Source organism: Natrix helvetica (genome assembly GCF_964273705.1).
Source record: "Natrix helvetica genome assembly, chromosome: 1".
NCBI classification, from domain to species: domain Eukaryota; kingdom Metazoa; phylum Chordata; class Lepidosauria; order Squamata; family Natricidae; genus Natrix; species Natrix helvetica.
In genome coordinates this window covers 211120054-211144012 of record NC_138548.1, presented here as the reverse complement: position 1 = coordinate 211144012, position 23959 = coordinate 211120054, and the positions used below count along the sequence as shown (strand labels likewise).

At 45.6% G+C, this 23959-nt stretch overlaps 1 protein-coding gene across 1 annotated transcript in view; it reads right to left on the bottom strand.

Annotated features, from left to right (window-relative positions):
• LOC309383548 (solute carrier family 26 member 10-like) overlaps positions 1-23676 on the bottom strand; it is a gene marked incomplete at its 5' end in the record, with an annotated part of 41538 nt that extends 17862 nt beyond the window's left edge. Inside the window, 12 exons of the mRNA XM_081936244.1 lie at positions 509-578; positions 1212-1318; positions 2009-2104; positions 4387-4464; positions 12492-12605; positions 13853-14000; positions 14238-14320; positions 16306-16458; positions 17445-17609; positions 18537-18697; positions 20335-20445; positions 23409-23676. Coding sequence (XP_081792370.1) covers positions 509-578; positions 1212-1318; positions 2009-2104; positions 4387-4464; positions 12492-12605; positions 13853-14000; positions 14238-14320; positions 16306-16458; positions 17445-17609; positions 18537-18697; positions 20335-20445; positions 23409-23676 — 1554 coding nt within the window. The remainder of the gene's footprint in view (positions 1-508; positions 579-1211; positions 1319-2008; positions 2105-4386; positions 4465-12491; positions 12606-13852; positions 14001-14237; positions 14321-16305; positions 16459-17444; positions 17610-18536; positions 18698-20334; positions 20446-23408) is intronic.
• Between the last annotated feature and the right edge of the window lie 283 nt (positions 23677-23959).

Genomic DNA, 23959 nt, shown 5'->3' with positions numbered 1-23959 from the left:
ATCTTATACACTGAATACCGCACTTTTTGCCTCCCGAAACCCTGCCCCCTTCACCAAAATGGCTGTGCAGAACCTTTAGAAGGCTTTCAGAGAGCTCCTCGGTCCTGGAGAGGGCAGAAATGAGTGAAAAACGGGGTGTTTTTTGCTCAATTCCCCCCCCCCCACAGCTCCCAGGACCACTCTATAAGCCTCCTAAAGGCTATGCATGCAATTTTCTTGAGAAAAAATAAGCCTGTTTTTGCAAAAATAATGGCTGTTTTTTTGCTTGTTTTGGAGGGGCCCCACCCCCCGGGAGCACTCTGCAAGCCCCCTAAAAGCTATTCATGCCTTTCTTTGGAAAAAAAACAGGTCCGTTTTCGCGAAAAATGAGCCGTTTTTGGGAGGTTTGCAGAGTGCAAAAACTTTTTTTAAAAAATTTGCCTCTTCAAAACCTTGGTGTGTCTTATACTCTGGTGCGTCTTATACTCTGAAAAATACGGTAAGTAAGAGAAATTTCCACCACTTTTACCTTGCTATTGTACTTCACAGGCTGGTAGATTTCCGTATCAGCTGCCCTGCCCAGCACAGAGCATTCAGCCCTGTAAAATGAATGAATGAGTAAATAAAGGCATTCAGAGTAAAGTTGATTTACATCAGGTAGAATAGCGTATGCCCCAAGAAGCATGCAGATAATATTTTGATGGCCTTTGGGGACAAGGCAGAGATAGCATTTCCAAAGGATACATTCTTAGAGGGTACTCTGCTTATCAACATGAATGTAAGAAGGACTTAGCCCTGGCCTATGGCTGAGGACAAGAGGTGGGGCAGAAAATCTGCCTTAATTTTAATGAACCCCTTTCAAGAATGATCTTTTTGGCACACTTAACAAGGGGACCTTGGGTGGGATTCAGCTGGTTCTGATGAACCGGTAGTTCCAGCAAACAGTTGGCCCCGCCCACTCATTTCTGCTCTATTCTGTCCTATATTTCCTTTGTTTGAAGCCCAGCTGATTGCTGCGTCTCAGCTGTTTTACTCACCGGGGTTGCAGGAAAAGGTAAGATTTAGTGCTGATTTCAAACGCAATGTGGGCGTGTGCACAGCAAAACGCACACAAAGCAAACCAGTTGTTACACCGATTGAATCCTACCACTGCTTGGATCCCAACAGCTGGGCTTCAATCCAGCATTCAGCAATAGAACGTAGCAAAGGAAGGACCATGACTATGAAGTTACCTCTGTGTTCGGCATACAACGGTCATCATGGAGAACACGACCCCCACCGCCAGGCCAAAGTCCACACTGAGCATAACCACGGAAAGCCACGTGACCATCCACACAGCCTGTAAGAGAATTGAAAAGATAGTAATAGAGCCACCCAATTCTGAACCAGCACAGAAAGTTCCAAAAAGGTCAGTGGAGACCCTCCCATTCCAGCCTATCACACCTTTAAATTAGGACAGCCTTCACACTTCAGAAGTTAAAGGAACGGCAGAATAACAGATGCGGTTCAATGACAAAAGCAATAATAGGTTCCAATTGCACGTGATGAATACTTATATCAACAGTTATAGGAGAAAGAACATCTACAGCAGGAGTGTCAAACTCAAGGTCCGGGGGCCGAATCCGGCCCATGGGGAGTTTAGATCTGGCCCATGAGACCACCCTGGAAATAGTGAATGACTGTTTCTGCCAGCGAAAACGCAGCTCGGGAAGGCCTTTTCACTGGCAGAGAGTTGCAGGAGGCTGTCCAGCTGAAAATGGAACTCATGAAGGCTGCACGTGCCCCACCCCCCCCAACTCCATTTTCACTGGCAGATGGTTGCAGGAGGCTGTTGCAGTCGAAAATGGAACTTGGGAGCCCGTTTTTGCTGGCCGAGCACTTGGGCCACCCCATCTCCCCGAGATCAAACACAACCCTGATGCAGCTCTCAATGAAATTGGATTTGACACCCTTGTTCTACAGTATAAGGCTTCATTTTTAATAGCTAGGTGTGAGAATTAGGAAATTCCCAGATGCTATTGCCACTTACAAAGTCCACATGGCTGATCCGCCACAGCTCAGGTAAGTCCCGGAACTGCAGAAACATCTGTCGAAGGCTGGTGACATTGATACAAGCTAGGACAGCCTAACATGAAAAAAAGAAATCAGGAATCACATAAAGGGTCACTTTTTCAAAACAGATCAAGATTGGCTAGCAGGATTGACCTGTCCTCTCCTGCTCAAATCTCTTGGTTACTGTCAAAAACTCCTCCTTCCTAATCCCACCCAGGGTCTTCTTGGTGCAGCAATTTCCTCCTTCATTAATAAGTTGCTGCCCCCAATACGAATTGGGGGTTTGGCCCTTCCTAGGACAAAAGTAGGACATCGCCTTCCTTTTTTTTTTTTTTTCAGGCTTATAGATATGTTAGCTGCAGTGATCATGTGGTACTTATGAACCTAGACTTCAGTAAGAAGGAGCGAAGAAAATTATTATTTTAATGAACCCAAACATGATTACGGGAAAATAGAAAAAAAAATATTCATTTAACTAGAAAATAACTTAATGTGTCTGTCTAAAAACACAGGTCTTAATCTACAATAACTACTCTTGTTGTCTTTTCCCTCAATGAGAGTAGACTTTCCCTTGCTCAAAGAAGTCCCCCTTTGACATCTTCTTGTTTATCTTTCAATAGCTGTTCCAGATGTTCTTCTTTCCTGTTAAGGAGACGTATTTTAAAGCCTCAATAGGAATTCAGTAGCATTTAGAATGGATGATGTAATGATGGGGACCTCATATAAAAGAGTTCCAAGACAACATAGCCCTAATAAATATATACATACATACAATGTTGTAACCACAGATGATAACAGTGTTTGGAAACTATGCCAGTTTCTCAAACTGGCATTCTAAATTGCCTGGGGTGGATATTGAACTGCTACATCTTGGGTCAAAGCTTCAGAATATGTACAACACAAGCTACACATACTTAGATAAATCTAAATCCAATGATAGGTATGTCTAACCATGTGCCAGACTAGATTTTAAGAACTGCCATGTCCAACAGTGGTTGCACATTTAGTTACTACCGGTTTGCTGTGCCTTCCACGCATGCACTTTACTTGCACGCATGCATTCCGCGCATGCACCTGGCCTCAAAAATGTGCCTAAATAAGACAGCATATAGCTGGGGCAGGTGGGCAGGCCCACCCGTGATTTCCACTATCGGTTCGGGTGAAGTGGTCCGGCTGGATACCATCTCTGGCCATGTCCATATCAATCCTGATAGTATTTGTAAGAATGGTCTTCTATACTGTGCCATTTTAGCATTATTGAGACACTGTTTTTCTACAATTGGATGCGAAATTGGTAACATATCCCATGCCTGTGCTTAAAATGCTAGTATATTTTTTGAAAAAAACTATAGACTTATTCCGCATCGGCCCCTCCCAAATATGTACTGTATTTTAACTTCAACAATTTCTTTCTCATAGGTTTAGTTTCATGTAACTGTTTTTTGTTCAGTGAAGATGCAACATTACTGAATTTCCATTGAATGCATCCTTAAATAGTTAGCTCCTATTTCCTGAAAATGACAGTATAGTCGCTAATGGTTTTCTGTCTTCTTCTCTTTTTTTTGTTTTTAAATTCTGAAACAGTGCTATTTCTCAAAGAAAACCATTACTGGAAGGAAATTAGCCCTTAGGACCTACTCCACGCCCAATAACTGATTGACCGAAAGACAATCAAGGAACAGTTGATTAGAAATTCCAGAGCTACATTGAAAAGATAGCAATGCAAGGCCAAGGTCACAAGGAGGAAGCTTCTTGTTAAAGGCACAATGGCCCTCTTGAGAAACTTCGCAGGCAGTTACCATTGCTAAGTATTGTTTAGTCCACTGGTTGGCAACCTTAAACACTCATAGAGCCACAAAGGTCCTAACCAAAAGCCCCCCGTTCAATTCTGGAGCCGACCGGAAGTCTGATTCCCCCACCATAGAGTCTCCTCCTAGCGTGGGATCCTTTTCCCTCTGTCGACTGGAAGTCCCGTTCCCCCACCATAGTCTCCTCCTAGCACAGTGTCCTATTACCTCTACCTGTCCTAACCAAAAGCCCTAACCCTATCATTTGTGGAGCCAACCAGTGACAGGGAGCTGCAGCAGAGGGATGAAAGAGCCACATGCGGCTCCAGAGCCACGGGTTGCTGACCCTTGGCTTAGGGTTAACCAAAACTAACCCAATAAATAAAACACTTATTAAAGAAACCCAGCAGCCTCAGTCCACAATCATTTATCAAAGCTATCCAAATGATACATACAAAAGACACTTAAAATAGATGCGCATAAACTATTCTTGTTGGAGGAGTTGTTTTTTAAAAAAAACATCATTCTTTATGTTTGCCAACCCATTCCTGCATCTGCAGTATCTCACCTTTGGTAAATAATGAAAGAGCGGTCCAATCCATATTAACACAATCAGGACAACGGCACTGGTGAAGAGTCCAGAAAGCTGTGGGTAAGAAAGGCTGATTAAGTCATGCCAGAATAACAGAAAGATAATAGGTTTATTGGGAACCAAGCAAAAATAATAATAATAAGTATTCTTTGTATTCAGTGGTGGGTTGTCAATTATTTTGCTACTGGTTCGGGTGTGCTTGCACACACGTGCAACACTTCTGCGCATGCGGGTTGGTGGGCGGAGTCTCCTGCCACCGCTACTACCAGTTTGCCCGATCCAGGCCAAACCAGGAGCAACTCACCTCTATTTGTATTACATAGTACCCAAGAGATAGTGGTAGTAAATAGATAAACAGATCTTTATTTGCCATTATGCTAATATAAAGCATTCCTTTAGCTTCTCAGATAGCATACTACGATACCATCTCCAGAAAGCTTGGGACAGATTTCTTCTTCTAACACTGGCAGAAAAGCACTTTGGATAGGAAAGTTTAGTTACAATTCTTTCTCTTCCCCAAACATTGATCTCACTTTCCCCCCCACCCATATATAATAATTATAATGAAATTTGGGGGGGATTTTATAAAATCAGTGTTGGCGGAAGGCAAAGGGAATAAACCTACCCAAGAATATATGTTGTTTTGGAGGGGATACAGACACAATTGGAATATATTGTATATCTTTTAGTTGTTATAGATGAAGAAATATAAGGGGTGGGTGGGAATATCACTTTCTTCCCATATTGGAAACTTCAACATTAAGAAGTAGGAGAAAGTGGTAAGGTATAGATTGGACCGAAATCATGAAGGAAGAAGCCACAAATCCAAGGCTAAGGATCTAAAGTCTCCTTGCTCTCCATCATCTCCTTGTTCCAGAGAAATTTGTAGAGCAGTTCTTAAACCAATATAAATATTTTTTTTGCTTTACATTTTTTTAAAAATAAACAAAGACAGGAGGGTATTGCTCTTTACAGAACTCTAGCTAAATTGTGATCACTATCCAGATTAACCTTGAATGCAGGATTATTCATTTTGAAATTATGTATCCATACATGTAGATTTCTGAACTCCCTAAATGTATATCTTGCTGATCAAATACCAAAGCTGAGAGATTCACACTTCACATTCATACAGGGGCTCTGTACGGCTTCATCAGAGGTAGATGTTCCCCCCATCCCCAGCATGGAAATGAGGAAATAGTAAGACCTATTGGGGTGACTCTCACTGAAAGCTGGAGTGCCATAACCCAAACAAGAATCAGATTTTCTATTTTTGTTTCCTGGTTGGAAAATATATAATTAGAAAAGTCTTTGTATCTGAAACGTCTCCCCCAAGTTAGTGAATCTTCTTGGTGCAAGTTTTGAAGACAGAGAAGTCCTGGCTGGGAGAAAAAAAAAGTTGGCCAGCCACTGTTACTGCCATATCCACATCCACAACAAAACCAAACATCTTTGGTGCATTTGCAAATGTACTCGGTGTTTGAATATATACTGTATTTTTTGGAGTATAAGACGCACTGGAGCATAAGATGCACCAAAATTTTGAAGAGGCAAATAAAAAAAAAAGTTTTTGCACTCTGCAGACCTCCCCAAAACGGCCCGTTTTTTGTGAAAACAGGCCTATTCTCCTGTGCACTGCTTGGACAGTCCAAGCATGGGTTAACACAGTCTAATTGCCCTAGGACTGAGTGAGTTTTTTATTGTTGACCACGCCTCCCTTTGCCTCTGCAATTCAGTTTTAAAAACTCAGTCCGCCCGTTTGGACTGTTGCAGGGGAGTTCCTCAGTCTTATGACAGTTATACTGTACTCCCCAAAATTAATTAACGAGTAATCAAATAATAGAATAAATTCCTTAAAGGTTGACACGCCAGGAGAATTGGAAGAGAAATTCAACAGCCGGAGTGACCGTCAGGAAACGTTAGTAAGGAGCGCGGGGTTCTGTGAGCTGCCCGGCGGCTGCCGGCGCTCGAGCTGAGGGTGGGAAACCTCCGCATCGATCAGCTTGCCCCTTTCGCGTTTCTAGGCTACCTGGGAGGAGCGCTGAGGCTCTCCAGAGTAGCAAAAGGATTTCCCTTGTCCAGTGGCTGCGGTGGCTACCTTAGGGGGTTCGCGCGCCTTTCGGTGCCTCCCCGAACTAGCGCCGGCCATTTTAAGGCTTTCGCGCGCTTTTTGCCACTTGCCTAATTCAGTACTTGCATTTGCAAAGGTTTCGCGCGCTTTTGGCCGCAAGCCATGCAATTCAGGGCTGAGAGCTGCGCGTGCAGCGGCGGCCATTTTCTTAGTGAAACGGCACTCCGAGGAGAGCAGGACACAACGCAAGACGTGTTTTCGCCTCAGTGACGAATACCAACGACTCGAGGGCCACGTCTGGGATTCCAGCTAGGCCCACCTCATCTGCCTACAGATTTCCGCCCAATCTAAAGGCAGCACCGACAGGTTAGAGGGTATTGTCCCTCGGGCTTCCCTCCTAACCCTCAGTAAATCGATAGGCGTTCTCAGGCCGACTGGCCACGCCTTGAGCCCTTCTCCACCTCCATCCCAGCCATCTTACCCTGTTTTGCCACCTCCAACCATGGCAGACAAAGGGTCAGGGGAAATGCAGGCTGGGCCTTCCTCAAAGAGGAGCAAATTAGATCTAGCTCCTAGTGGGGGCAAAGGGGGCAGGAACGGTACTAGAAGGGCATCTCCAGATCCCCAGGGCTGTGGGGACAAGGGCAAAGAAAGCAGTCGAAAGAATAAGGCCCCACAACCTCCTAGGCCTGATAGGTCTCCAAACCAAATGGAGCCTTCACCAGACCGATCCCCAAGACAAACTAGGGAGGAAAGACCTGCTTCCCCCCCAGGGGTCAGATCACCCCCCTCCTCGGGGGAAATATCTAGGGACTCCTCTCCAGATGCTTCCTGGGGGTATCCCGATTCTCCCAGCTCCTCCATCAGAGAGGAATTGGGCCCAAGTCAGGCCTTCAACACTGAAGGAGACTATTACAATACCAGAAGGGGCAGGAAGCGTCCCGCTCCTACCCCAGTCTGTCCCAGGGAGGACAAAGGGTCCCATCTGTCTGCTGAAATGAGAGAAATAATCTCTCAGGCCATCTCCCAAGGCATTGCTGAGGGCCTACAGCAGAGGGAAGCTCCCACTTCTAGTGGAGCCAAACCAAAAACCCCAGCGACTCAGAATAGGGAGGAAACCCCCCCCGTCTCCTGGCACCTCAGTGGCTACTGAGGAGTCAGGATGGGAAGAAGGTGAAATCGATGATTTTGAATTATCTGCAGATGAGGACCTTCCCCCTGATAAGCCAGCCTTCACGGGGTTGTTCAAACCCTCTTTGTTCAAATCCATCCTGCATAAGGCAAAGGCTGCAACTGAATTGGGTGCTGCTCCAAAAGGTACCACGACTTCCTCTTCATCCTCTAAGGACCATAAAGAGGGACTATTTAACGAGCCAGCTCCCACTGTAGATGAAATCCCTGTGCCAGATTTATTTCTGGACGTGGTCCAGAGGCAGTGGATTCAACCAGGTACCCTCACTAATCCCAGCGGAGGTGACAAATCACTTTACGCTGTAGAGTCTAAGATGGAAGAGGTGTTAAAGTTACCTGAGGTAGATGCCCCGGTCATATCCCTGACTTCATCCCAAAATCTACCAGCTGACCTGCTGGAGGGCCTCAAAGCAGAAGACAAGCGCTCTGAAAAGGCATGTCATAAGACTCACCAGGCGGCTGCCTGGGCCATCAGAGCATCCACCTCTGCTTCCTTTTTTATCAGATCCTCTCTTCTCTGGCTCCGCCAGCTGAGATCCAGACCCCCTTCTGGGGGATCTCGCTGGAAACACGACATCAATAAAATCATCACGGCGGTAGAGTATTCTGCGGATGCCTCCCTGAACGCAGCAAAATTTGCGTCCAGGGCCTTGGCGTCCAATGTTACCTCCCGGCTCCTCCTGTGGCTACGCCACTGGCAGGCGGACATGAAGGCGAAGTGGAAGCTCGCTTCCGCCCCCTTCAAAGGGGGACAGCTCTTTGGGGAGGCTCTGGGTAAGTTTACCATTGAGACCAAAGACAAACGGAAAATACTACCAGCCACCCTTAAGAAACATGACCGCAAGGGACCTGGTCCCTTCAGGAAACAGACCTTTAGATCTCAGGAGAATAACCAAGCTTCCACTTCAGGCACCTACCAGAGAAACTTCTCTCAGACGGGGGATAGGGGTCAGGATAGGAACTCCTACAGCACCAGGGACAGGCAACACCAGTCGCAGTCCTTTTGGAAGCCCTTTCGTGGCGGCTCCAACTCCCGCCAGTTTCGTAGAGAGAAATGACCACCAAGGGACACCTCCCATAGGGGGTCGGCTCCAGATGTACGCCGACAGGTGGGAGGAGATCACATCAGACTCCTGAGTCCTGAATACAATCAGGAAGGGCCTAGTTCTAGAGTTCCTATCATTTCCACAACGGAAGTTCATCCGTTGCCCAATTCCCAAAAATCCCCAGAAAAGGATTCTCATGCAGATGGAAATCGACTATCTGCTCACAATAAAAGCCATAGAACCCGTTCCAAGGGATCAGGAGAGGCGGGGATTCTACTCCATCCTCTTCCTGGTCCCAAAGAACTCGGGGGGGTGGAGGGCCATCTTGGATCTAAAGTGTCTAAATCAACATTTAGCATACAGAAGGTTCAAGATGCAGTCCCTCCAATCCATCCTAGAATGCACAAGGCAGGGAGATCTACTCACGTCAATAGATTTGAGGGAGGCTTACCTGCATGTCCCAATTCATTTGGCACACAGAAGGTTCCTGAGGTTCCACTACGACGGGAGGCATTATCAGTACAGGGCCCTGCCCTTCGGCCTCTCGTCTGCCCCCAGGACCTTCACAAAGATACTGGCAGTACTGGCAGCCCACCTCAGGAACCGACCGATTCGTCTAGAATGCTACCTAGACGACATCATTATCCACTCGCCCAGCTTTGCTCAGGCGCGGAGAGACCTTCAGACAACCATCCAGACACTGGAGAGACACGGCTTCTCGGTGAACAGGGAGAAAAGCCATCTGGTGCCGACGACCCGCATCCAACATCTCGGCGCAGTCATAGACTCCAAGACGTGCCAGACAGGATGAAGAACCTCCAAAACAAACTCTTGCTGTGCAAAAGGAAAAGGTCAGTGCTGATCTTGCATCTATCCCAGCTTCTGGGAATCATGATTTCGTGCATACAAGTGGTTCTCTGGGCCAGACTTCATGCCAGGGAACTGCAGTGGTTCCTCCTGCCAATGCAGAGGGCCAAAACCAGCAACTCACTACGAAAGGTAATCCTGCCACCCAAGGTGATCCGCTCCCTTGCCTGGTGGAGAACAGCAGCAGTGCAAAAAGGGTCTCCTTTCAAGGAGCCCGAAAGACTAGTAGTGACAACCGATGCAAGCCTGTTGGGCTGGGGAGCACATTGTCAGGGCCAACTTGCTCAGGGCACGTGGACACTGAGGGAGGCGGGCCACAGCATAAACTGGCTGGAACTGAGAGCGGCCCGCCTTGCACTCCGTCAGTTTGCTCCTCACATTGTGGGCCATTATGTACTGTTACTAACAGACAATGTTCCTACAAAGGCTCACATCAACAGGCAGGGCGGCACACACTCCAGAAGCCTCATGCGAGAGGCAGAGGCACTGGGCAGATGGGCGGAGAGGCATCTGTCGTCCATCAGATCGGACCACATAGCGGGAACAAGCAATCGGGAAGCGGATTGGCTGAGTCGGCAGACGATCGATCACTCCGAATGGAGACTGCATCCAGACATCTTCAGTCAGATCGTGGAGAAATTCGGCGAACCGCAAGTAGACCTCTTTGCCACACACAACAACACACACCTACCCCGATTCTTCTCCCGCTATTACACTCCTCTAGCAGAGGGAACGGACGCCCTGAGGAGCCGTTGGCCCCCGGGCCTTCTGTATGCCTTTCCGCCGTTGCCTCTCATTCCACACGTAGTGTCAAAGCTGTTAACGGAAAAGGCAGAACTCCTGCTTGTGGCGCCTCACTGGCCCAGGAGGCCCTGGTACGCCGACCTTGTCAGTCTCTCCATTCGCAACCTGTGGAGAATACCTCAGGAGCAAATCTCCCTCAGCCAGGGACACATCAGTCATCCGGACCCCCAGTGGCTACAACTAGCCGTCTGGCACTTGAGGGGGATCTCCTGAGGAAACAAGACTTCTCTGACAAGGTCATCCAAACTATCCAGGCGTCCAGGCGACCTTCCACCAATAGAATATATGAGGCCACGTGGAACGCATTTTTGGCCTGGTGCGGCAAGAACGGTGTCCAGGACGCTTCAGCTTCAATTCCTAACCTTCTTGACTTTCTGCAGGAAGGGTTGGACAAGGGTTTAGCGCCTAACACGCTCAGGAGGCAGGTGGCGGCGCTGTCCACCATCCTGTCATGTCACTCACGTCGACCCTTGAGCCAACATCCTCAAGTCAAAAGCTTTCTGAAAGGTGCGGTAAACATCTGCCCCCAGGTGGTTCATCGTTACCCTTCCTGGAGTTTGCCCCTAGTATTAAAAGCACTCACCGGGGCTCCATTTGAACCGTTACGTAAGACTAGTCTCCGTCATTTGTCACTCAAGACGGTTTTTCTTATAGCCATCACGTCCGCACGCAGAATATCTGAACTGGCTGCGTTGTCTGTAAGGGAGGACCTTTGTATTGTTCATACAGACAGGGTCATTCTAAGGATTGATCCCACTTTCATTCCAAAGATGAATACGCACTTTCACAGATCACAAGAGGTGATCCTTCCCAATTTCTGCCCCAAGGCAGTTCATCCAACAGAAAAATTTTGGCATAAATTGGACGTGCGGAGGGCAGTGCGCATTTACATTAAAAGGACCAAGGAATTTCGCCATTCCGAATCCTTCTTTATTTCCTTCCTGCCTGGGTCGCTCGGTCGTAAGGTGTCTTCACACACGATCGGACGCTGGTTGAGGGCCTGCATAAAACTTGCTTATGAACACCAAGGCAAGGCATCCCCTCGCAACGTGACAGCGCACTCAACAAGGAGCGCAGGGACTTCGGCGGCATGGGCGACCCAGGCTTCCATCCTTGATATCTGCAGAGCGGCCACGTGAGCTTCTCCCACAGCATTCATAAAAAACTATAAAATAGACACCTTTGCCTCGGCTGAAGCCTCCTTTGGACGAAGGGTCTTACAGAAGGTGGTTGAGGCTTCAGACTCGTTGGACTCTACCCGCCCTGGGACACAATAGCTTGGGTATGTCCCATGCTTGGACTGTCCAAGCAGCGCACAGGAGAAAGACCGTTGTCTTACCTGAACGGTCGTTCTCTGGGCGCTGCGGGACAGTCCAACCCCACCCAGGGTTTGTGATGAAGACTTGACATTGAGGAGCTACAGGCAACAGGTCTACGTTCCAAGTCTTCGTTTTTAAAACTGAATTGCAGAGGCAAAGGGAGGCGTGGTCAACAATAAAAAACTCACTCAGTCCTAGGGCAATTAGACTGTGTTAACCCATGCTTGGACTGTCCCGCAGCGCCCAGAGAACGACCGTTCAGGTAAGACAACGGTCTTTTTTTGCCAAAAAAAGGGCGTGCATAGCCTTTAGGAGGCTTGTAGAGTGCTCCTGGGGGGTGGGGTCCTCCAAAATGAGCAAAAAAGTGCCCGTTTTTTGTGAAAATGGGCCTGTTTTGTGTCAAAAAAGGGCATGCATAGCCTTTAGGCGGCTTATAGAGTGCTCCTGGTGGCTGGGGCGGGGGGAACTGAGCAAAAAATAGCCCGTTTTTTGCTCATTTCTGCCCTCCTCAGCCCCCAGAAGCACTCTGGAAGCCTCCTAAAGGTTATGCACAGCCATTTTGGTGAAGAGGGTGGGGTTTTGGGAGGCAAAAAATGCTGTATTCAGTGTAAAAAACGCACCCAGATTTTCAGCCTCTTTTTGAGGGAAAAAGTGCGTCTTAGACTCCGAAAAATACTGTGTCTGTGTGTGTGTGTGTGTACACATCTCAAGGAATCTGCTGTTTGCTTGTGATGTATTTAAGCAGCAAAAAGAAATGTACCAAATAAGACATTCTCCAAGTACCTGAGTGTGTCCGCCAGTACTCTCCAAAATGTTAGTTGTAGCCAGAGTGGCTGAACTGGGGAAACAGGTGAACAAGGAAGAGACCAGGTTTGAAACCCCATGAGCCAGAAGTTCCTGTGGGATAACGGAGAACAAAAGCAGGTTGGTCTCTGGTTGTTCTGCGACACAAATAGAGCACAGGTTTAATTGGATTTATTATCTAATCTCCCTCTTTCCAAGGAATTTGGCTAATACTTCAAATTCATGAAGATCACAGTACAAATCTCAGAGAATTATAGTTTCTAGTGTTCTTCAACCGGAAAAGCTATTTAAGTCTCAAAGAGTTAAAATCTGGGTTGGTTTTGACTACACTGAGATTTAGCTTTGAAATGTCTGCTCTAACGCTTAGCCAAAGCCTATTAAAGTGAATGTGAACAAAATGCACCTTAGGGAAAACGTCTCCCAACTTGAGGAACATTTAATATGTAGCTTGGAAAATCAAACTATCTTCAGTAATGAAGATGGCAGAAACATCCATTGCTTTGCCTTTAGCAGGACCTGAAGCATGGCTGGAAGGAAAATGGGTAGTGCAGAATCCAACTACACAGACATCTACAGCAAAGTTCAGCCCTAAATTTCAGATTCTGAAATGAAAGCTTCCATTTGCAGAGCAACAGCACAATGGAAACGGTTGGGAGTGTTGGCCTCACATGGGCTTCATGAGACATTTTTAAACGACTTGAAATCCAGTGAAAAAGAATCAAGCATTGGGTAGCTCCTATTCTGCCTCTCACTGATATCAATCTGAAACTTCAAGTCAGAATCAGAAGCCCATTCAACCCGGCTGTCAATTTAATCCAGTAAAAGGAAGGAGGACTCTGTGAAAACCAGATCCTTCAGGATAGTAAGGTAATGGTTACGCTCGCACATGTGTGCTGGTCGTTCCTGACCCTAGGGGGCGGTGCTCATCTCCATTTCAAAGCCGAAGAGCCAGCGCTGTCTGAAGATTTCTCCGTGGTCATGTGGCCGGCATGACTAGACGCCAAAGGCGCACAGAACGCTGTTACCTTCCCACCAAAGGTGGTTCCTATTTTTCTACTTGCATTTTTTACATGCTTTCGAACTGCTAGGTTGGCAGAAGCTGGGACAAGTAATGGGAGCTCACTCCGTTACGTGGCGCTAGGGATTGGGACCACTGAACTGCCGATCTCCTGATCGACAAGCTCAGCGTCTTCGCCACTGAGCCACCGCATCCTTCAGGATACAAGGAGTTAAAATAGGTTGACAAGCATAAAGGGATGGGGAGCTAGGCAGACTCCTGGACCGGAAGTCCCCATTTCTCCCTTTTTGAGGAGACTCAGGCTCTCAGGATGGGCACGCACCTGGTTGGGATCAATAACATAGTGGTACTTCTCAGCGTAGATCATGGCCAGGGACACTGAGATGGCGTAGGCCACGAAAGCGAGGGCCACCGTGTCACCCAACACTTGGGGCAGCAGATGCAGAGCTGGGAGCTGGGGCTGTGGGAACCTGCATGAAAGAATGGTGGGATGGGAATCATTGTGTGCTGCAAAAGAGATCATTCATTGCCCCTCCCCGTCATCCATATCCAGGGCAAAACTGACACACACACACACCCCGCCCTATATGGTCCAATCCAGAGCATTAGGCTAAGACAGGAAATTGCATTTTCGATGCCATGCCAATAGACTAGCAGTGCCCTTGCCTTTAGCCAATGTGCAAAATGGAGATAGAGAAGGAACTTACCCAGCTGGGAGGTGCCCAACGATCTGTACATTATAGTGGGTATTCAGAGAGGAAGCAAAACAGATTCCCGTGGCCAGCAGTACCTATCGCAAGAAGTCAAATAAATAACATAATTATCCGCAGCATCTTTATTTTGAAAAAGCCAACAGCACCATCGTCTTTGAAAAAAAATCGATTGCAGCTGTTAATATCTGGAGATCTGAAAAATCAAGTGTCTCCAAGTATATTGATCTCTCAAATACATTTTGCCGCAATAGGGCAACCTGAATTTATTAAGTATGTTAGGGATGAATACTGAACTGAGTTAACAATATTTTTTCCTATGTCAGCTAGAGCTGGCATATATATCTTTTAAAAAAAAGATCAAGTTTTATGTAACTTGTATTTCTCTTGGGCAAGTGCTGCAAAATATTGCAACAGAATGGCGGTGCTGGTAGTATGTCCAGTACAGTGGTGGGATTCAATTTTTTTTACTACTGGTTCTGTGGGCGTGGCGTGGCTTGGTGGGCGTGGTGTGGCTTGGTGGGCGTGGTTTGGTGGGTGTGACAGGGAAAGGGTACTGTAAAATCTCCATTCCCTCTCCACTCCAGGGGAAGGATACTGCAAAATCCCCATTTCCTCCTGACCAGTTGGGACTCGGGAGGCAGAGAATAGATGGTGGCGGCGCCAGTCAGAGGTGGTATTTACTGGTTCTCCAAACTACTCAAAATTTCTGCTACCGGTTCTCCAGAACTGGTCAGAACCTGCTGAATACTACCTCTGATCCAGTAGTCTAGAACAGACTAGGGGAAATGGCACCATCCCCTCCCATTGTGATAAAACCAGTCAAAATTACAAGTGTAGAAAACCCACGGTTGACAGAAGCAGTGGAAAATCTTTAATGCGCTTGGTGGCAACAAAACCAGCAACATATAGCTGATAGGACCTAGATATCTTTCCTGGTTTTAATCAATTCTCCCTACAGCATACTCATAGCACTATTTTCCGAAACAGTGCATCCTGATTTCTAGGCACAGATTCAGCCCTTTATTTAGAAATAAGCTAAACTTTGTTTGTAAGGTATCTGTGGAAGATTTGCCAAATGCTGGAGAAAGAACGGGTCAGGCAGATACCTCTGCAGAAGTCAGGTGTTTAGTCTCTCCTGTGGCCCAAGACAAAATGGCGGTGAGGGGAAATTTCCAGTGACTGGACTGGGGGATTTGCCCACAACGGAAGAGGCTGGCTATTAAAAGCTGCCCATCCCTGCTTATGTTAGTAACATGATTGTGTCTGAAGCATGCTAGAGTGTGTCAATGGCAATCAGGCTCAGAAGAAGAGGGAAAACACCCCTTTAAAACTGGGAATAACTAACAACTTTAAGCTGCCTCAAGACCACATTTGTGTCATGGTTAGGTGGACATGAGGACATGTGTTTGCTGTAACTCTCCTGCTTTGTGTTTACTTGGAAGAACCACCTACATTTATTCATTTATTCTTATGTATATAAAGAAGTTAATGAATCCTGCTCCATCAGTTATCTGTGTGTGCTTCTGGATTTGAATTTATGCAACAAACTCTGACACTCCAGTGTGTGTGTGTGTGTGTGTATGTGTATGCATGTGTGTGTTTGAGTGTGTGAGGGATGGGTTGCTGCCGGCGCTATTGCCGGTTCGCTGCGCATGCATGCGCAGTTGCTTGTAAATAGTTCTGTGCATGCGCAGAACATTAAAAAACGACAAAAGAACAGTGGCAACTGGGGAACCAGTTCGGAGGAGTGGCCGGCCTGGATCGCTGCCAGTTCTGGAACCCAGGCCAACATTCCACTATTGGTTCGCCCAAACTGGTGCAAACTGGTAGCAATCCACCTCTGTGGTGTGTGTGTGTGTGTGTGTGTGTGTGTGTGTGTGTGTGTGTGTGTGTGTAGGGGGGTGCAATGTATGTTAATAACCTAAATATATTGATAATCTCAACAAACAGACAAAGGAAGCAATGAATTCTGTGTACACCAATTTGTTACGTTAAGGAATGAGCTTCCCCAACTTAGGGCCATCAGTGGTTGCATTTGATAGAGTGAAGGCAGAGTACTTGCCATGATTATCTCTCCTGGGATGGGGACCCACATCCGGCTACGGTAGCGGTGGTTGATTTCTTTGATCGGTACCAGCACAGCTAAGCAGAGTCCAGAGATAAGCAGCTCTGTCATGTTGGTTAAAGGTAATGCTTCCACAACAGATGCCAGTGTCTAGGGAATAACACAGAGATAGTTCCCATTCAATAAGCTAGAATTTAACATATGCTCATTGAGTAGCCTGGGAAGACAAGGCAGCAAGTAAATTTACTGAACCCTTCCAGCAGCAGTCGCTAAGGGCCCTTCTAGACTGGCTCAGCAGAGCTGAGGATCCATTGCATTTTACCTAAAGTAGCCTGGGGAGGGAAGGAAAGACAAAGCATAGCTAAGCTGTAAGAAAAGATACTGGCAAGGAATGCAATGCCAACCTTGAGGAAGGTACAGGAGAGTTGTTTAGCAGAAGAGTAAATTACCTAGTCCCGAGATGGAGGAAAACATGAGAAAGAAACTCAAAATTCCCTATCTTGATTTTGTTTTGTGTTAAGATGGGGCAGGCAGAAGCTTTGGCAGGTTTTCAAGATTCTGTTATTCTTCATACTATAATAAAGAACATCCCTGCAATCCCTGCAGTCCCAGTTTCTTAAATGGCCTACTTAGAAGGGTAGGCTCATAGTAGCTTAGAGAAACAAACATCTTCAGTACAGGTAGTCCTCGACTTACAACAGTTTGCTTAGAGACCATTCAAAGTTACAACGGCCCTTAGAAAAGTGATTTAAGACCATTTTTTTCACACTGATGACCGTTGCACCATCCCCATGGTCATGTGATTCACATTTGGATGCCTGACAACGGACTTACATTTATGACAGTTGCAGTGTCACGGGGTTAGGTGATCCCCTTTTGTGACCTTCTGACAAGCCAGAGTCACTTAACAACCACGTTACTAACTTAACAACTGCAGTGATTCGCTTAACAAATGTGGCAAAAAAAGTCGTAAAATGGAACAAAATTCACTTAACAAATGTCTCACTTAGCAAAAGAAATTTTGGGCTCAATGGTGGTCGTAAGTTGAGGACTAGCTGTATATTGGAACAGGGTTAGATGAATTAAGGATGAGAGGCATCTTCTCTCTTCATAAATGGCCCCAGAATGTCCCATACCTTGAAAATGGCGAAGTAGCCATTGGGGCGTGGTAGGGATATGCCCAGGAGGCTCTGTAGCTGAGAAACCACCACATGCAAAGCAGCAGCACTCGTAAAGGCCTTGACCACTGGTTCCGAGAGGTAGGTGGAGAGGAAGCCCAAGTGAAGCAGAAACATCATGACCTGGGGTTAAGGAAAGATATGCCTGAGTTAGTTGTGTGAAATTCCCTAGAAAAAGATGCAGTGCTTGGTTTTTACCCTCTTCCACAGGTAAAGGAAGCCATGCAACATGGGGCTGTTGTTAAGTTTGCTCCTTTCCAGGCAAAATTAGAAAATTTCTCTTCTGTTTTTATTTTCAGGGTTTGAGATACGTTGAAAGAACCGTTAAAACTTCCTTCAACCATCTCAGCAATCTTTGTTTTAATGAAGCAACTTTCTAATTTTTATACTTGTGTGAACGTAAGCTTGAAATATATGGATAATAATTTTATATACATATACATATAAAATACATACTGTGTACACACACACACACACACACACACACACACCATTGCTGAACTGAAAGTTCTGGACAGTAACCTTGAGTGACCTTTAGGGATTGCTTGGCCTCACTGTTACCACACTAAATAAACACTATAAAACAGATAACTAGGAAAACTGCATAGGGACATTTAAAAAAATTAAAATACTTTGAAGTATTTTATTAGTACCGGTCTGCTTGTTAAACTCAAGAAAAATTAAAACAAAAGCAATAAAAGAAAAATTACAATTCAATATTTTCAAATATCATCAAACAATATATGAAACATGTCAAGTTACATGTATATTGCTTCACAATTCCTTCTTAATAATGCATAATTATTTATTATTATTTATCACTGAAAATCTTACATATGAGAAGATATTATATATCTTCTATATACATACATACATACAGTTTAATTAAGTGGACAAAACGAAATGCTCAAGTTTAGAAATAACTTCTAATTTGTCAACCTAATATTCCCACAGCATGATAACACAATCACTTGCTTGTGTCATACAAGGCCTCCCCACTGGACCCATCTGCACAGGCCCGATAAAGTTACAGCATCCCCCGGAACTCACCATGAGGAGCCCCATGAAAAAGGCCACTGCAGCAGCTACCTCAATGCGTTGTTTCTCCAACAAGGTGACCTCAGCAGGACCTGTGCCATTGGAATGCTGGGGGATGGGAACCAAGCGCTCCACCACAGAGCCCGTCATCAGACTGACCACTGCAAACGTGCCTGTAGAGTGGGAAAAGGATGAAGTAGGAAGACAAGGTTTTAATCTCCTGGCTAAATACCCCCAATTCCAAATCTAAGAGCGAGGGATTAGGGTCTTATGGGAACTGGAGTCCAAAACAGGTGAAGGATGACAATTTTCCTCTCCCTGCTCTATTATGTAACACTCTTTGACACATTGCAGGACCAAGAGCAATAGGAGTTACCTTAGCAAAAGAAGTTACCCATGGTTTGAACAACACACTGGGCCTTTCCGAAAAGCTGATACAGTATGTATGAATATTATCCAAAAAGAGAATTCCCAGTACTAATTAAAAGACGTTCCTGTTTTTCTCTTCCTTATTTCTGAGATAAGAAAGGAAAGTATAAGAAGAGATTGGGAGAACTCAAAGAATAATATTCTTTGAATAAGTCAAGGAAATGGACAATAAAAACTCGATACTTTTGCAATAAGTCATACAGGACTTGACCTGAGCATCCACCATAACTCAACACTCAATACAGTGCCTCAGAAAGGTTTTACATTTTAAGTTCATGTAAAGCAGCAATAAAATTAACCTAAGCATAATATACATACGTAATAATATGTTATGAGTGTAGGTCTGCAAAATATTACATCAAGAAGCACCCAAAACAGCATTTCCCCAACCAGAAGCCACAGACAATTACTGAATCCTGACAGAAAGTCTTCCAGGGGAATGTGCGTCCCTAAGGTGAACTCCCTGTTTATCAGAATGCTGTTAGCCAGAAGCATGCATGTGCAAGCAATTTGAGATAATGTGGTGGTCACGAGGTATCTCTGGAAATATCATATCATGGCAGTAAATGTAGCTGTCAACAGCCAGTTCAAGATTCCAAATAAAACTCCATTCATTCATTCCATCTCCAAAAATCTTACTGTTTATGGAATACACTGCATGTCGAAGCAACACTGACTTTGAGGTTCCCAAACACCAGCTCATAGACTTAAACAATAATTTCCCTAGCCAGACCCTCAATGTCTCACGTAATCCATGTAAAGAACTTCAATTTGTTATGGGAACCATCTGCTTCAACTCCACACCTGCTACAACATCCTTGGAAAGGTTTCAGGCTCTCACAGTCTTCAGCGGAATCATAGAGGTTTCATTTCTCCATCTAATCCATTCTAAAGCAACACCTCCCCTCCCCTTACTCTAATGGCAGGTTGAAACAAAGAGGCACGTAGCTGCCAAAGTTTCATTCTTGACAGTAGCTTCAGAAGCAGCATCTTGGTGCCTTGTACTTGAAATGGGCAGGGGTATGAAATAAATACATATTCTCTCTCTTTCTCTCCCTCTCCCTCTCCCTCTCTCTCTCTCTCTCTCTCACACACACACACACACACACAGCGCTAAATGTATTTTCTTATTTTCTGGAACATAAGGAAGAGACCTGTGTTCAGATACAGATCCCAGGAGACAGAACTAGGCACCGTTATTTCGACTCTAGAAAGTCTATGGATGTCCAGAAACATTAACTACCTATCATATCTGAATACCTGAATAGATTTGTAAACAATCAAAGCATTCCAGATCAATTTGGGGAAGGCAGTTTAAACAGGATTCCAAAGAATTAGGAGACAGAAAGTTGGTCACCTGGAAGTGACCTCGGCCACCTACCTGTAGACACATGACGTCCTGTTCCAAAAAGCAGATACAACAAGGCTGGGAAGAATGAAGTGTAGAGCCCATAGATTGGAGCCACTGAAGTGAGCAGAGCAAAGGCCATTCCTGCAGGAAGAACAAAGAGTCATAGAATCCCTGCTAGTTCTAAAGCCAAAGAATGAACTATTAAGTAGGGCAGGAAAGTTGATTTCCAAGAACATAAACCCTAAGTCGTAGGTCTGGTTGCCCTGGCAAAACACGGCTGACATTATCAGTTTCTCTGAGGTAACAATAGGGACAGAAGGCCTTAGCTCTATCTTCTACCCTTCCTATTGTAACTGGGTAGAGAGGATAAGAGCCAACTCTGAGTGGCAATAAATTATTTCACTTTTCCAATAATATAGGACTTAATCTTGGATAGAAAGTTGACAGAACAATAACCTAATGCGGGAGCAAGCAACCTGCAGCTACACAGGGATACAGCACTACAAGTCCCATTGTTCCTTGTCATTGGCTGTTCTGGTTGATGAGAGGAATTGACATACAATAATACAATAGTAGAGTTGGAAGGGACCTTGGAGGTCTTCTAGTCCAACCCCCTGCCTAGGCAGGAAACCCTATACCGTTTCAGACAAATAGCTATCCAACATCTTCTTAAAGACTTCCAGTGTTGGGGCATTCACAACTTCTGGAGGCAAGCTGTTCCACTGATTAATTGTTCTCACTGTCAGGAAATTTCTCCTCAGTTCTAAGTTGCTTCTCTCCTTGATTAGTTTCCACCCATTGCTTCTTGTTCTACCCTCAGGTGCTTTGGAGAATAGTTTGACTCCCTCTTCTTTGTGGCAACCTCTGAGATATTGGAATAATGCTATCATGTCTCCCCTAGTCCTTCTTTCTCTTAAGCTAAACATACCCAGTTCCTGCAACCGTTCTTCATATGTTTTAGTCTCCAGTCCCCTAATCATCTTTGTTGCTCTTCTCTGCACTCTTTCTAGAGTCTCCACATCTTTTTTACATCGTGGCGACCAGAACTGAATGCAGTATTCCAAGTGTGGTCTTACCAAGGCATTATAAAGTGGTATTAACACTTCACGTGATCTTGATTCTATCCCTCTGTTGATGCAGCCTAGAACTGTGTTGGCTTTTTTGGCAGCTGCTGCACACTGCTGGCTCATATTTAAATGGTTGTCCACTAGGACTCCAAGATCCCTTTCACAGTTACTACTACTGAGTAAGGTATCACCTATACTGTACCTGTACATCCACAGCATCCAGGTGTATCTCCTGATACTTCAATTGAACACAAAATTTTCCTACCTTTGTCCATATGCAGAACATTTTTCTCACTCTTGTACCGAGAACCCATAACCCACAAATATTTAGATTCAGTACGGCAGCATGGCTTCTTGATAATAGAGAAACATTTCTAGGCTTTCCATTCCTGACATTCAGATAAGAAATATCACCCCATGGCACTTCTTGAAAAAAATAACTTAGCTGAAGAGTAAACCTTTGAGACAATGTTATCCAAGGTTACTTTCCAAGTTTCATAGATATAAATGAAATATTCTATAACCACATCAAGTGTTTCCCACCGATTCCCATCCCAATGCAGGGAGTGTGAACACAATTTCCTGTATGATCTGTTCAAAACTTTGGTGGGAAATGTGTTCTCTTATTTTCTGGAAAGGCACTCATTATTCTGCTTTAATTATTATATTGCTTCCATTCTGGTCAAGAATTGGGCTCTAGTCTCTGGAAGTTTAAATGATAATGAACCTTTATATTTTTAACGTGTTAAAAGCTTTGCGTTGCTTCATGTAAACAGCCAACCAGCCTCTGGAAACAGAAATGCAGGATTTTGAATGTGGCATCTTAACAGGAAAATAACTTCTCTCATGCCACTCAAGGTTTGTTCAAAGCACCTCCAATCTTCTTTGTTGGGACCTATGAATGACTGGCAAAGCCTCCTTCTTTCTCTCTGTCAACAGTTTGAGGACGACATGCAACAGCAGTCTTGGCTGGAGACTTGGCAGTGTGCAAGGCTTTAATGCCAGCTCAGCTGCCTTGCCAAAGGCTGGGCTGGCAAAGGACAAACGGGAGGGCAAGCATGGCATGAGCTCAGTCTAAAGCAAAAAACCATCTAGGCACTGTGCCTCCTTGCTTTACTTTGCTTTTATCTCTTGTGCCGGATAACTGCAATCTCTCAACTCCCACCAGAGACAGAAAGATAACCTAGAGAACAATCTTTGGAGCAAAGACTGACTACCCACTCTGTCTGCACTTTCTTAGACAACAGAGACCCATAAGTCTTCCTCCCTGGTAAGTGTGCAGAAAAAGGCAGCCATCCAAAACTAGACAATGGTTATAAGGTCTGCAGAGCAAAGCTACCGATCAAAAATTCTAAAAGGGGAAGAAGCAAAGAGAGGTAAAAGGAGAGAGGAGGTTAGAAGAACAGCAGAGATTTGAATTACAAGGAAGACAGCTGGATTTGGGACCCTGTGCATGGAATCAGGGAACATCTGGGAAGGCAGGCAGACACAGCAATCAAAATACAAGTAGAAAGGACAGCGGAGACCAGACCTTAAGAAGAACAGAGGAGCAGTTTAGAAGCACAAGAAAATAGAAATCCTCCTGCCCCATAGAAGCAGCTCTGGGGCAGCTCTCAGAATCTACAGGTGGGGGAGAGGGAGAACGAGAGAAAGATTTTTCCCCTCCCCAAAAATGGAGGTCAGAAATAGGGCATTCCTGTCAGGCTTGTGAGGAAAACAGAAATAAAACATTTGAGACTGATTTGGGACAACAAAAATCTATGGAGGAAGAGAGAGAAAGAGAGTTCAACGGAGTATGGAACAGAAACGAGTCAAAGTCAAGGGTATTGTTTGCCCATCCCTAAATTTTCCTGTTTTTGTTATGCAGTTCAATAAACTTTTCCAAAAGGAAAGAATTGCTGCTCCTGTGCAGGCTGCAAAATTCTTGGGCACATGACTACGAGCTCCCAAGTTAAAGTCTTTTGTTCACCTTCTCTTGCATAACCCTGCAACTAATTGCACCCCTGCACACCCGCAGATACCCACATACAAACTCACCTTGAGGGATGTGTACAACGCCCACAGTTAACCCCGCCACCAGGTCCCCCAAAAGCCATTTCTTCGGCTGGTACTTGGGCAGCCAACTTGCAATAGGCAGCCTGCTTCTAAATAAGTGCAAGGCTGCTGATTTGGAGCAGCGGCAGCAGCGGCTCAGCCTGCCCTTCACCATCCCTGCTAGGCTGCTCTCCGGCTCCAGGGGCTCCCCATAGACTTCTTGGAAGCTCTCTTGGGTGTAGATGCCACGGTACAAGGCCAAGGTGCTCATGCTGAGGGTGGCAGGCCAGCTGACAAGATGCTCCCTCTTACCTTTTATTCTGGGCTAGACTTGACTTTCTGAACCAATCAAAGACTTGAGGAGCTGGGATTCTCCTCCCTCTGGAAAGCCGGAGAGGTTTTGGGCAGGAAGGAGGAGGAAACAAAGGGGCCAAAGTTCAGTCGCCGGCCACCAGGCACTCTCTGAGTCAGCACTCCAGACACTTTCGCCAGCATCCCTGCAGCCAGAGACTTCCCTCACTGGAACAATACCTTTCATTCTGCCTTCTTGTCCT